Source organism: Gouania willdenowi, chromosome 19 (assembly GCF_900634775.1).
Source record: "Gouania willdenowi chromosome 19, fGouWil2.1, whole genome shotgun sequence".
Taxonomy (NCBI): Eukaryota; Metazoa; Chordata; class Actinopteri; order Blenniiformes; family Gobiesocidae; genus Gouania; species Gouania willdenowi.
In genome coordinates, this window is record NC_041062.1 from 6,221,496 (window position 1) to 6,235,875 (window position 14,380).

The following is a 14,380-nucleotide window of genomic DNA, read 5'->3' on the forward strand; positions in this document are numbered from 1 at the left end:
TAAATATGAGTTCAAATATGATTAGCATACTTAAACTGGGATTAAAATTGAGTTAGGCATGAAAAATTTGACAAATGTGAAAACAATTTTTTTTGGAGGTAAGGCTATAGTAAGGCATAAAAATGGAAAAATTTCATAATTTTTTTTTTTCTGAGAAGAGGCTATCAAAAGCCGCTAAAAACTAATTTAGATATGATTAGCATACTTAAACTGGGATTAAAATTGAGTTAGGCATGAAAAATTAGAAAAATGTGAAAAAAATTTTTGGATGTAAGGCTATAGTAAGGCATAAAAAAGAAAAAAATTCAGAATTTTTTTTTCTGAGATAAGGCTATGAAAAGCCCCTAAATATGATTTCAAATATGATTAGCATACTTAAACTGGGATTAAAATGCAGTTAGGCATGAAAAATTGAAAAATTGTGATGAACACCAATATTTCGGAGGTAAGGCTATAGTAAGGCATAAAAATGGAAATAACTTAAATTTTAATCTGCATTTAAAATACCATGAACCAAGTTGGAGTTGAACCTATGACCCTCTGATTACAAGCCCTGTTCTTTACCCATTACACCACAACCACACTGTGTAACTAAATGTATATTGTTAATTGATTATAATGAGATAAAACATCTATTTTTTTGGTAAGGCGATAGTAAAATGGAAAATTTCAGAATTTTTTTTTCTGAGATAAGGCTATCAAAAGCCCCTAAAAACTAATTCAAATATGATTAGCATACTTAAACTGGGATTAAAATGGAGTTAGGCATGAAAGATTAGAAAAATGTGAAAACAATTTTTTTTGGAGGTAAGGCTATAGTAAGGCATAAAATTGGAAAAATTTCAGAATTTTTTTTTCTGAGATAAGGCTATCAAAATCTCCTAAAAACTACTTCAAATATGATGAGCATACTTAAACTGGGATGAAAATGGAGTTAGGCATGAAAAATTAGAAAAATGTGAAAACAATTTTTTTTGGAGGTAAGGCATAAAAATGGAAAAATTTCATAATTTTTTTTTTTCTGAGATAAGGCTATCAAAAGCCCCTAAAAACTAATTCAAATATGATTAGCATACTTAAACTGGGATTAAAATTGAGTTAGGCATGAAAAATTAGAAAAATGTGAAAACAAATTTTTTTGGAGGTAAGGCTATAGTAAGGCATAAAATTGGAAAAATTTCAGAATTATTTTTTCTGAGATAAGGCTATCAAAAGCCCCTAAATATGATTTCAAATATGATTAGCATGCTTAAACTGGGATTAAAATTGAGTTAGGCATGGAAAAATTTGACAAATGTGAAAACAATTTTTTTTGGAGGTAAGGCTATAGTAAGGCATAAAATTGGAAAAATTTCAGAATTTTTTTTTCTGAGATAAGGCTATCAAAATCTCCTAAAAACTACTTCAAATATGATGAGCATACTTAAACTGGGATGAAAATGGAGTTAGGCATGAAAAATTAGAAAAATGTGAAAACAATTTTTTTTTGGAGGTAAGGCTATAGTAAGGCATAAAAATGGAAAAATTTCATAATTTTTTTTTTCTGAGATAAGGCTATCAAAAGCTCCTAAATATGAGTTCAAATATGATTAGCATACTTAAACTGGGATTAAAATTGAGTTAGGCATGAAAAATTTGACAAATGTGAAAACAATTTTTTTTGGAGGTAAGGCTATAGTAAGGCATAAAAATGGATAAATTTCATAATTTTTTTTTTTCTGAGATAAGGCTATCAAAAGCCCCTAAAAACTAATTCAAATATGATTAGCATACTTAAACTGGGATTAAAATTGAGTTAGGCATGAAAAATTAGAAAAATGTGAAAACAAATTTTTTTGGAGGTAAGGCTATAGTAAGGCATAAAATTGGAAAAATTTCAGAATTATTTTTTCTGAGATAAGGCTATCAAAAGCCCCTAAAAACTAATTCAAATATGATTAGCATACTTAAACTGGGATTCAAATTGAGTTAGGCATAAAAAATTAGAAAAATGTGAAAACAAATTTTTTTGGAGGTAAGGCTATAGTAAGGCATAAAATTTGAAAAATTTCAGAATTATTTTTTCTGCGATAAGGCTATCAAAAGCCCCTAAATATGATTTCAAATATGATTAGCATGCTTAAACTGGGATTAAAATGGAGTTAGGCATGAAAGATTAGAAAAATGTGAAAACAATTTTTTTTGGAGGTAAGGCTATAGTAAGGCATAAAAATGGAAAAATTTCATAATTTTTTTTTTTCTGAGATAAGGCTATCAAAAGCCCCTAAAAACTAATTCAAATATGATTAGCATACTTAAACTGGGATTCAAATTGAGTTAGGCATAAAAAATTAGAAAAATGTGAAAACAAATTTTTTTGGAGGTAAGGCTATAGTAAGGCATAAAATTTGAAAAATTTCAGAATTATTTTTTCTGCGATAAGGCTATCAAAAGCCCCTAAATATGATTTCAAATATGATTAGCATGCTTAAACTGGGATTAAAATGGAGTTAGGCATGAAAGATTAGAAAAATGTGAAAACAATTTTTTTTGGAGGTAAGGCTATAGTAAGGCATAAAAATGGAAAAATTTCATAATTTTTTTTTTTCTGAGATAAGGCTATCAAAAGCCCCTAAAAACTAATTCAAATATGATTAGCATACTTAAACTGGGATTAAAATTGAGTTAGGCATGAAAAATTAGAAAAATGTGAAAACAAATTTTTTTGGAGGTAAGGCTATAGTAAGGCATAAAAATGGAAAAATTTAAGAATTATTTTTTCTGAGATAAGGCTATCAAAAGCCCCTAAAAACTAATTCAAATATGATTAGCATACTTAAACTGGGATTAAAATGGAGTTAGGCATGAAAAATTAGAAAAATGTGAAAACATTTTGGAGGTAAGTCTATAGTAAGGCATAAAAACGTATTTTATTTATTTGTTTGTTTTCTGAGATAAGGCTATCATAGGTCCCTAAAAACGATTTCAAATATGATGAGCATACTAAAACTGGGATTAAAATTGACTTAGGCATGAAAAATTAGAAAAATGTGAAAACATTTTTTGGAGGTAAGGCTATAGTAAGGCATAAAAATGGAAAAATTTCAGAATTTTTTTTCTGAGATAATGCTATCAAAAGCCCCTAAAAACTAGTTCAAATATGATGAGCATACTACAACTGGGATGAAAATGGAGTTAAGCCATGTCTGTTTACATGTCAATCACTGCAGAGAGCTTCTTAGAGGCGCGGCTTCTCCAGCTCAGTGCCGAGTCAATTTCATCATCAGTGGGAACACATCATCAAATTGGAGCAAGGTGTTTGGGCTCGCCCTGCAGTAAGAAAGGAGCTAATCACCCTCTCACTAACGATTGATGGAATGAATGAAAAACACACTTTGGGCATGTGTATGAAGCCCTAATAGCACTTTTATGATGTTTAAAGCACAGAATAGTTGATTTAGCGTAACATGGGTCCTTTAAGAACATTGATAAGGAAAGAGCCTGTAGCTACATTTCACAACAAACGTATTACTATAGAGTCCGTACTGGTGAAGTTTACAGTTCATATATCAGATTACACTTAAACTGGGTTGAAAATGCAGTAAGGTATGAAAAACACATTTTAATTCTAATTTACCATCTGATATCTCCCCACTCTAATATAAAAGGGATACTTCCTGTCACATGATTCCCCACATGCATGCCCTTCACATAAGCATATATAGAACAAGCCGTCACACCCACTTGAGAAGCTGTATCAGCAGTTTTGCGTAGGTCTGCATCATGTTGGGCTCCAGGTCGGGCAGCGTGACCAACTCATACAAAAGCTGGATGAAGAGGATGTGGTCTTCTTTACTAAATCGCCTCCCATACAGCTTGAGGAACCTGAGGGTGAAAGGATTCCTTTGCATAAGTTTCCTTTAGTTGACCCACATTGTAAAATAAGAGTGAGCCTATATATACACAGCAGAATCGTCACTATATGTAGCTCAGACTAATCTCATTGAGGCAGAGTTTAGAGCAGTGGTTCTTAACCTTGGTTCACCCTGAGTCACTGTCAGACAAGGTGAAAATGTGTTACACAAAATAAATGTACACAATAAGCTAGTTTATCAAAAGACAAGTTATGATAACAATGTTAGCTTGTAATGTATAAAAATTCAAGAAAAAAAAAAATTGTCCCAGGTATGTGTCTTTATTATTCAATCATAAAAAAACATTTTCCATCAAAAAAAGTTTACTTCAATCAAAAAAAAAAAAATTTCAATCAAAGGAAAAAAAACTGTTCAAACACAATTTTGTGGGGCTCAATTTATCTTTGAAATCTTTTTTATTTGATAGATTTGAATTGCTTAATTTTTTTTGATTAATTAATAAAGACACAAATGTAATACCTGTAATATGACGCAAACACAAAAAAGATGACTTCAATTAAAATATATATAGGTTTTTTTTCAATCAAAATTAGTTTACGTCAATAAAATAAAACTTTTCAATCAAAGAAAAAAGTGTTGAAATGCAATTTTTTTGGGTCTCAAATATTTCTTCTTCTTTAATTGAAAAAAAAGTAAAAAGTAAACTTTTTTTTGATTGAAAATGTTTTTCTGATTGAAGTATTTTTTTAAATTAAACATATATATTTTTAATTGAATAATAAAGACACAAATCTACATCCAAACAATACCTCCATTAAGGTTAAGAAACATTCATTTAAACATTTAACAGTAGAATCATGATGTGTAGTTGTTTTATTAATGCAAATATTAAGGATTAGTTCCCAACACTTCAATGACACTTCAAGAATTTGTCTAAAAAACACACAAAAAACACATTTTTGTATCTACAAATGATCAGAGTTCTCAAAAAAAAGAAAAGAAAGACTCATAACTTGTCCTATAAAACCAATGCTGTTGTGCAAATTTTATTCCTAAGAAAACGGATGCAAAAATAGTTCCTATTATCATAAAAGGCCTGTAGCAACACTTACGAGAACAGCTTCCTGCACCAGAAGGAGGCCCCGGGCCACAGCTCTCTGAGGAGAACCGCTCTACACAGGTTGGCCTTGATCTCTGCCAGAAGCTCCGTGGCCTCTCGGGCCAAGCGCTCCGAGTAAGGCAGAAGGTTGTTATACACAATCTCCTTTTGGGGGACGAACCCACACACAGCTCTGTCCACGGTCATTCTCCTCTCAGCAGGGGGTCACTTCGGTTCCGTGCGTAAAGGTGCAAAGGAAACCCTGCTTCTCTCCCGCTGTGGGTGACTGCTCTGCCTGAGCAACTGAAGGTAACAGTGGAATAATCCACTGTGTGACTGTGTGTTCAGCTGCCGATTACCGGTGAAAGTATGTCACACTAATTGAGTTGGTCAAAGCCCCGCACGCACAGGTTGGCCCACAGTGTCTGGATCTAGTCTCTACTTTCCAGAGGTGAAAGTAGTGCATTACAAGTACTCACGTTACTGTATTTGAGTTGCTTTTATGGGTACCTGTACTTTTTCAGTATATTTTTAAATTTAGTGATTTTACTTGTACTTAAAGCTGATATCCAGAGTTTCTGAGAAATCTATGTTTATTTATGATTCTTTTGAAATGCGGAAAAAAATAGCTAACTAGTGTTTTACAATGGTCTACTGCCGGTGGTCATTCAAATACATTAATGTATATAAGTCCCGCCTTTGTCCTATAGACCCCTATACAAATGGAAACGATCGCAGAGTGTGCCCAGCCAATAGGCTTCGACTTCCTGTTTTTGAGACTTTCAATCAAAGTGAATGCAGAACTGTGAACGGAAACAAGGCCACGCGTCACAACAGCAAACAGGTAAATATGATTTTGGCTCTTACCTGACCCATAGACCTATATCAATGTGACCTGATGCGACTTTGTTATGTTCCGTGATGGGCGTGCAGAAAGGTAGAGGCGTGGCTTCTGGTAAATTGGGAGAGGCAGTGGGAGGAAGTGGAGCTGTTTAGGGCGGGACATCGAGACGTTTCTCAGAAACTCTGAATAGCAGCTTTAAGTGTGTTTTAAAAGAAGTAAAGTAAAATGAGTGGGTGTGGCTTCGGCAGGCTATCACATCATGGCCGACCAATCATTAAACGTAATGCACGGCTGGCACCAAAACAGCATTAAATGCCGGTTATTGTTCCAATTGTTGAGTTCATACATGTAGCTATACTTAGGGCCTGATAATTTAAGTAATTAGTAACTTTTACTTTAAGGACATGAAGATAATGGAGATAATTTTTACTTGTAGTTGAGTATTTTATGTATAAATTACTTGTACTTTACTTGAGTACAATTTTAACCAAGAAACAGTACTTTTAGAATATATCAGTACTCTTTCCACCTCTACCAATCCCTCACAAACGAGGAAGGTATATGGTTTTTGTGTGTGAGAGAGAGTGAGTGTGTTATGAGATTTTACAGTTCATGTGCTGGTCACGCCAAGATTAGCTGTCAGAAATGTAGTAGATCACATGGGTTCAGATTGTGGACAAAACCTAGATACCACCACAATAAAAAAAAAAGCTTCACTTTTGACTAATGGAAAATAATTAGTTTCTTTTTAACCTACGTTTCCTCAAGGCACAATGTAAAGACAAGCAAACTGTGCTACTGTATGTTAGCAGGATCTTATAAATAGGATTAAGGCTGCTCTCCTCCCACTGACCCACAATGACTGTGAGTCAACAACAGGATCTGGTGATGCAGCATCTATAGAGTGTGTTAGGTTCATTTCAGTCTCTAAAATAGCGATGTCAAACTCATTTTAGTTCAGGGGCCAAATACGAACCAGTTAGATCTAAAGTGTGCCACAGATTACAGGCAAGAAAATTAGCAATTTCAACATTACTGTGCCCTAGTTTGCATTTAAGGATAAATGATGTGTGAAATATGTAAAAAATATCCATTATAAACTTAAATTCTCTCTAAATGTCCTCAATTTTTTTTTATCATTTTGATTTATTTTGGGGATATGTTATAGATGTTTTGCAGGATTTTGGAAAACATGGGAGTTTTTTCAACAATTTGAGATTAAAAAGGACTGCCACCATGTGATGTAAGCATGGGAAAACAGTAAGCCCTGCAAATATTGAAAAACTCACTAAGAAATCTACAATGGAATTGGTTGGTAGGTTACACAATAATTCATGTTTTCAGTGTCATTGGTACTTTTCCTGCGGGCCAAATTGGATGCTCTAAAAGGGCCGGATTTGAACCCCGGGCCTTGAGTTTAAAAGATATGCTCTAAAATGTCTGTATTCTAATTGTCTAAATGTTTCAGGACAAAGATCATACAGACAAATAGGTTCACACACTCATTTATGGGTGTACTATGTGTACTATGGGTAGAGATTAGAACAGGGGTGTCAAACTCATTTCAGTTCAAGGGCCACATACGACCTAGTTGGACCTCAAGTGGGCCGAAGCAGAAAAATCCATGTTTTTGTGAAGGAAAAAGCACAAATTCAAACAAAATATTGAATGTTAAGCAATGTAATTTGGGACAATTTATGAGAATTTTCCAGAATTTTTTAAATAATTGAAATTTAATATCACTGTAAATAACATATCATCGTATAATTTACATGAGAATTTACAAAAAAGTCTTGTTTTTGCGGTAATTTTTACCTTGAACAAAATCTTCCTGCGGGCCGGACCACATGATCTCATGGGCTGAACTTGGCCTTTGAGTTGTGAGTTTGATATATTTGGACTAGAAGATCTTAGGCTAATACCATCTTTCCCCCACACACAAATGTAGAAATCTATATCTGTATTCAATCATTCCATCCTGTTAATGTATCAATAAACTGATATTCTGTCCAGGTTGTATCCTATTACACTCATTTAAGCTCGCACAAAATGAAGCAGATAGAGAAGAAGAAGAATCGAGTGAATGTTTTCCATAACCAATGTAGTCTATCTTCAGGAAGTGATACGTGGAAACAGTGCTGACCTCATTCAGACCCCCTCCCTCCCACTCTGATGTCACCTTAGCCCCCAACCACATCCGTTCTAACTGTACAGCTCCCACTTCAATGTAAATCCTTTAACCCTAAGCTGGTGTAATTGTTTGATCCCACCATGCTGCTCAAAGTGATGTCTGGCCTGCAAAGATGTTGGACGTTCGATGCTCCTTTTTCAGGCATCATGGAACCCCTGTTTGACCCTATAAAGTCTTTATAGAAATCAGGAAAAACCTTGTTAGGATATTATGAGTAAGCTTGTTTGTATGAGTATTATTTATGAAGTAAAATATGATTCTAGATTTGACAATGTGATATTTATTATCTCAGCTGAAAACTGCTTTATTTTCACTTATTTGGCTGGTGTGTGTGACTCGTGTTTTAAAGGTGATCTTAGTGGAGAATCACTGAATCATAAGGCAGGGGTTCTCAACCTTGGGGTCACGAGATATTGGGAGGAGATCGCCAGATGCCGTCAAGAAACTAATATTTTTTTTATGTTTTAAAGCTAATTTTTGCTTATTTTTACTCTTTTCTGCAACTACACCAAACTTGCCATATTTTAACTTATTTTCATCACTTTTTCCTGCCATAGTTTTGCTCCTTTTAATGTATTTGTGCTACATTACTCCCATTTCTGCCACTTCTACATCATATTTCAATGGCTTTTCTGCACATTTTTTTCATTTTAAATTTATTTTCAGCACTTATAAACCCGTTCCACCACTTTTCCACCTAACGTCACATATATTGACCAATTATTGTCACTTTTTACCTCTTTTCACCATATTGCATGCTTATTTTTGCCAATTCAACCACATTCACAATTTGTCATGCCCATTATTTGCCAATTTAAACTAATTGTTCATTTTTAAATGGCATTACCCCAACTCCCCTTCCCCAATTTCTGACACTTTGAAACCTTTTAACAACTTTTTATGTCTGTTTTTGGTCACTCTTATTTGCAACTTTTAACCAATTATTTGCTGACTTTATGGATGGGCCCCAAAAAGCTCGCCCCTGTATTCCCCCTTATAGATGGCCCTGTCTCCACATGATTGTTGTTCAATGTTCATGTCTGCGTTCAACCACCTTCAGGTACAGTCGGGGTCCCCTGTCTCTGGAACCTTTAGTTTGGGGATGGAGAACTACTCTATCATAAGGTATGTTTAAGTAAATGTTGTGTATTTTTTAAAGTATGTCAAGGTCGGCATATCACTAATCGCATATAACTATTTTGCACCAATACTCTACTACATCCCCCCCTCCACACCCACTCCAAATGTCCTATATTTCCTTTTCAGAGAGTTGGCAACGTTAATGTTAGCTCGAGCCAAGCAGCTGTGATTTCTAACTGGAAGAGCAATGAGTAGCATAAAGGTATGCAGCGTTAATTTTCTCCTCTTTTTATCTGTCCTATTTTATCTTAATTGCAGCTGCTTGTAGTTAAAAGTGATGCAGCAGTGGGATGTGATATCACATGATTTATCTTCAGTCGGGGTATAGTCACCTGAGAGGTTTCCCTTTGCGTTTCAATCTCCTCCATGTAGCAGCTGTTTATAGACACACACACACACACACACAAGGATCACAGCACAGTCTTTTCCCAATCACTAATACACAGTCAAATAATGTATAGATCACACCTGTCTCTCTTACAGATGTGGGCGGAGCAAAGGTCAACGTGATGTCACAGATACGTTTTATCCATGTGAGGATTTGGTGGGTTTACTCCCAGAGATCCACGGCCTACAGGGCAAGAAAATGTATTTGAATGACGCATTTCATACACAAGGCAATTTAAGGTGCTTTGCACGATTAAAGAATGCAACAGAAAACATTTAACAGTTTAAAAATCAGTAAGAAAATTAAAATCAGTAAAAACATTTAAAACTAGCAGTAAAAATGTTTAAAATCAGCAGTAAAAACATTTAAAATCTGCAGTAAAAACATTTAAAATTAGCAGCAAAAATGTTGAAAATCAGCAGTAAAACATTTAAAATGAGCAGTAAAAACAATTCAAATCAGCAGTAAAAACATTTAAAATCAGCAGCAAAAATGTTGAAAATCAGCAGTAAAACATTTAAAATCTGCAGTAAAAACATTTACAATCTGCAGTAAAAACATTTAAAATCTGCAGTAAAAATGTTTAAAATCAGCAATAAAAACATTTGAAATCAGCTGTAAAAACATTTAAAATCAGCAATAAAAACATTTGAAATCAGCTGTAAAAACATTTAAAATCAGCAATAAAAACATTTGAAATCAGCAGTAAAAACATTTAAAATCAGCAGCAAAAATGTTGAAAATCAGCAGTAAAACATTTTAAATCTGCAGTAAAAACATTTACAATCTGCAGTAAAAACATTTAAAATCTGCAGTAAAAATGTTTAAAATCAGCAATAAAAACATTTGAAATCAGCTGTAAAAACATTTAAAATCAGCAATAAAAACATTTGAAATCAGCTGTAAAAACATTTAAAATCAGCAGCATCAAACTAATTTTAGTTTAGGGTTAGGGCAAATACTACATTATTGTGCCCTACTTGTGCCCTACTTTACACTTTCATGTATACATAAAATACAAAATATGTAAGAGACGGGCAATATCCAAGCAATAAGTAATTTTTTCTTTCTCCTGCGGGCCAAATTGGATGCTGCAAAGGGCCGGATTTGGTCCCCGGGCCATGAGTTTGATACATATGCATTAAATCAACAATAATATGATTAAAAAACCTCCCTCTCAGTCACATGCAGAAGAGAAAAAGACAGCCTTTAACTTTGGATTTAAAAATGTTCCCATTGATGCTGACTTCAGCTTAATAATTAAAACTTTAAAGTTTATTCTGAGGCTGAAAAAAAAGGATAGTGATAATTATTGTAATTGTAAAGTTTTGTGACTAAAAACCACTTTTTGGGCCCCGACCCATAATTTCAAAACCTCCTTTTAGCATCGACACAAGTGAAAAGTACTGTTTCTTCTGTGAGATGTGTGCAGTATAATGGCCTGAGCTTTACTATATCATTATGGTGCCTTTGCTGTATAAAGCCAGTCTCTTTGGTCTATACCTGTACAACCACATGGGGAGAGGGCAACGTGACGTGAATTCATCCGTGCAATAATCCTCCGTCTCAAACATTGACAGCTCCATGGAAACCCAACGCTTCAATAACACAGCTCCCTGCCCTGGTGATGCATGAGGGACATAAATCATGCTTCAAACTGAATATTTCTATCTCATGCTGCAGGTGGATGTGTTGCAGGTGCAGGAGGCTGGATGGACGGTGTGGAAAAAATGGTCATAATGTTCAGTGACTGGTGGAAGGAGGCTTTAAGAGTGGCCTACGAGTGTTTAACGCTCCTATCATCCTCAAATATTACCAACACATTTTACCCTTGGGGTCAATCTGACCCCAGGGATATTTGCCTCCAGAAAATGATTTCCAGAAAATTATTGACCAAGTTTTTGTGTCAGACACTTTACTGATTTCTTATTGCTTAATTCTCATGAGAATAATATTTTTCGAGTGATAAACATTAAACAGGGTCAAACTGACCCCGAGGATAATAGGATTATGATTATGATGAGAGTGTAACAACTTTCAATGTCCTATGTGTCTTTAAAAAAAATAAATCTTATATTATTATATTTTTTTCAAAGGTGAACACTAAAGAAAAAAGCAATCTATGTAGGTTTTGTTCTGGCAAAAAATAAAGTAAGAAAACATTTATGCCAAATCCTACAGAAGCAGATTAGGGACAATTTTGATGGAGAAAATATTTTTTTGACAAATCAAGAATAAAGTCAAAATGCCGAGATTGAAGTTGAAATTTTGAGAACAAAGTTGAAATATAATGTCGAGATTCAAGTTTAAAAACCAAGATTAAAGTGATTAAAATGAACTAATAGCGATAAAAGTGGTAATTTTGCTAATAAAGTCAAGTCTGGGGAAATGGACAAGGGCCACTTTAATCTCATCTTTTCAACTTAAACATTTCGACTTTATTCTCGATTTACCCAAAAACAAATTCTCAATCCACTCCTTTGTCTTTTTTTTTTTTTTTTTTTGCCTTTTTGACTGATGTTCTTTTGTTATTTTTGCTCATCTGTAAAATGTCTGATGTATTATTATTATAAATTGCATCACATTGCATTTTAAGCTTAAAATAGTAGACTCTTCCCTACCCCTTCCATTGTCCCACCCTGACTCCCTCTTCCTTGTTCCTTTGCCCCTCACCAAAGTGTAACACTGACCTCTCTTTATATATTCTCCTTTTAATAAAGGTTTTATTATCCTTTCTTAGGGAGGGCTGGTGATGGCCACAATTACGCAATAAAATACATTTATTTATTGAAATAAAAAATAAAAAAGGAGGAAGAATTTGGGCAACTTTTTTTCAGGAAATTTACTTTGATCTCTTTGGGCGACCATCGATAGCCTCTTTTCCAGAGACCATCGGCAGACGGCGTGGCCAGCCCGACAGAACTGTCAAGTTGGCCACGCCCAAAAATAGCTCATGAAGACACATCAAAGCTATCAGCAGACACCTCTGAGGAAGACTGACAGTTGGCAGTCGAAACATGTCAGGAGATCAAAGTAAATTTCCTGAAAAAAAGTTGTCTGAATGAAGAAATTATATATATATATATATATATATATATATATATATATATATATATATATATATATATATATATGGGCACGTTTCTCTTGTATTTCCCTCCTCCCTCCAGTAAAATATAGACCTCCTGTTTCATTTTCTTATTCAATTCAATACATTCCTTTTATTGCATAATTATGACCATCTCCAGCCCTCCCTAAGAAAGAGTAAGAAAGACTTCATTAAAAGGAGAATATATAATAAATGAATAAATGAAACTTTAACATATTGATAAAAAAAGAAGAAAAAATGAACATAATGGAATTAAAATGAGGTAATTGGAGCTTTATGTTCAGATTATTCCAGGTCAGCCCTTTAAATCTTTAAATCAGTGCCTCTCACATGCATTTTTGCTCAATTTATGGAGACGACAGCACCTGCAATGTCATTTTAATGATTATAATAATTTTCCCACCTCCTCCTCCTTTGTGTGTTAATAGTGACCCTGGATTCTACTCTGTGCCGTCTCCTCCTCGCTATAAAAGCACCCAGCCGTTTGGCCTCAGACTGCAGGAGGCCCTGAGATGCAGGCAGGCATGTTGTTCCCCTAAAGCCATTTTACTGCACTCGCCCTGTTCCTCCACAGTTTTTATTGAATTCTCTCACAGTTCGTCTGCTTCTCACTTTTGTTGTGTATGAACTGAACAACCCTGGCAAAGACAATACGCACAACTGCAATAAGTACAAAAACAGAGCCACTCATACTAGATGACAATATATATAAATAAGTTGGCAAAAGCTCACGAGAAGCCACAGATTTAGAGATGTCATATTTATTTCCTTTGTCCCTGGCAGTTTTGCTGAGTCGGGCGTTTGAAAAACTTTTGAAGCTGATTCAGTGATTTCAAGGCACTGACTGCAGTATTACCGTACGGGTTGGGGTCAATTACATTTTTCAGTTACAATTACGTCGTCACTTATCCATGTTCAATTATAACTCAATTACGATTACAGTGACCAGCATCTTTTCTAATTACAATTATTATTAAAGTTCAATTACGATTAATCACAATTACTGAGCCTAAAATAAATAATGTAATGCAAGTTAACCTTCCTCATGAATTAGCTTTCTGTTAGCATGTCTTTTGATAACAGGTCCTAAATCAGCTGTAAAATACACTAAAAATAAATATCTATCATCTAATTTCTTCCCTTTCTATTGGTTACCTTGTTAGGTTTCCTAATCAATTAAATTATGGGTTTTAATATTTTTGATGTGGGCGTCTGAGCCTCTTTGGTGTCAGTATACCCCTAGATTTATGAATATATTTTTAATAGGCAAAATATGGGAAAGCTTTATAAAAAAGAACATATTTTAATAATTGTACATATGTGTAGAAATGTACATAGAACTGTAACATGGTTCCCCAGTTTAGCGTTTATTATTATTGACAATTTTTATAGAATTTTCATGGCAATTTCAGTTACAAAAGTAAATTATCTTACCTTATATTACAACAGCAACAGATTTTTAAAATGACAATTACAATAATAATTGACCCCAAACCTGCCATACATATTTAAATCAGAAGCCTTACTGATTGAAAGAAGAAATCATGTTCATGTTTTTTTTTTTAATCAAACAGTGAAATAGGTGAAATTGTTTGTTTTTCCTCGAAGATTCTTTTTTTAAGCTCTAAGATAAACAGAGAAAATAGACTGTCAGAATAAAAAACAGGAACAACATCTGGAGTTTAAAGTCAAATCTTGTAAATAATAGAAAACCTAAAGAAAATGAAGTCTTGAGGTTGCTTTAAAGCTCTTATC

The 14,380-nt window shown here is 34.0% G+C and overlaps 1 protein-coding gene across 1 annotated transcript in view; it reads right to left on the reverse strand.

Moving 5' to 3' along the window:
- psme4b (proteasome activator subunit 4b) overlaps positions 1 to 5,160 on the reverse strand; it is a 53,449-nt gene extending 48,289 nt beyond the window's left edge. Inside the window, exons 1-2 of the mRNA XM_028475500.1 lie at positions 4,967 to 5,160; positions 3,724 to 3,864 (exon numbers count right to left, since the gene is read on the reverse strand). Coding sequence (XP_028331301.1) covers positions 3,724 to 3,864; positions 4,967 to 5,160 — 335 coding nt within the window. The remainder of the gene's footprint in view (positions 1 to 3,723; positions 3,865 to 4,966) is intronic.
- Between the last annotated feature and the right edge of the window lie 9,220 nt (positions 5,161 to 14,380).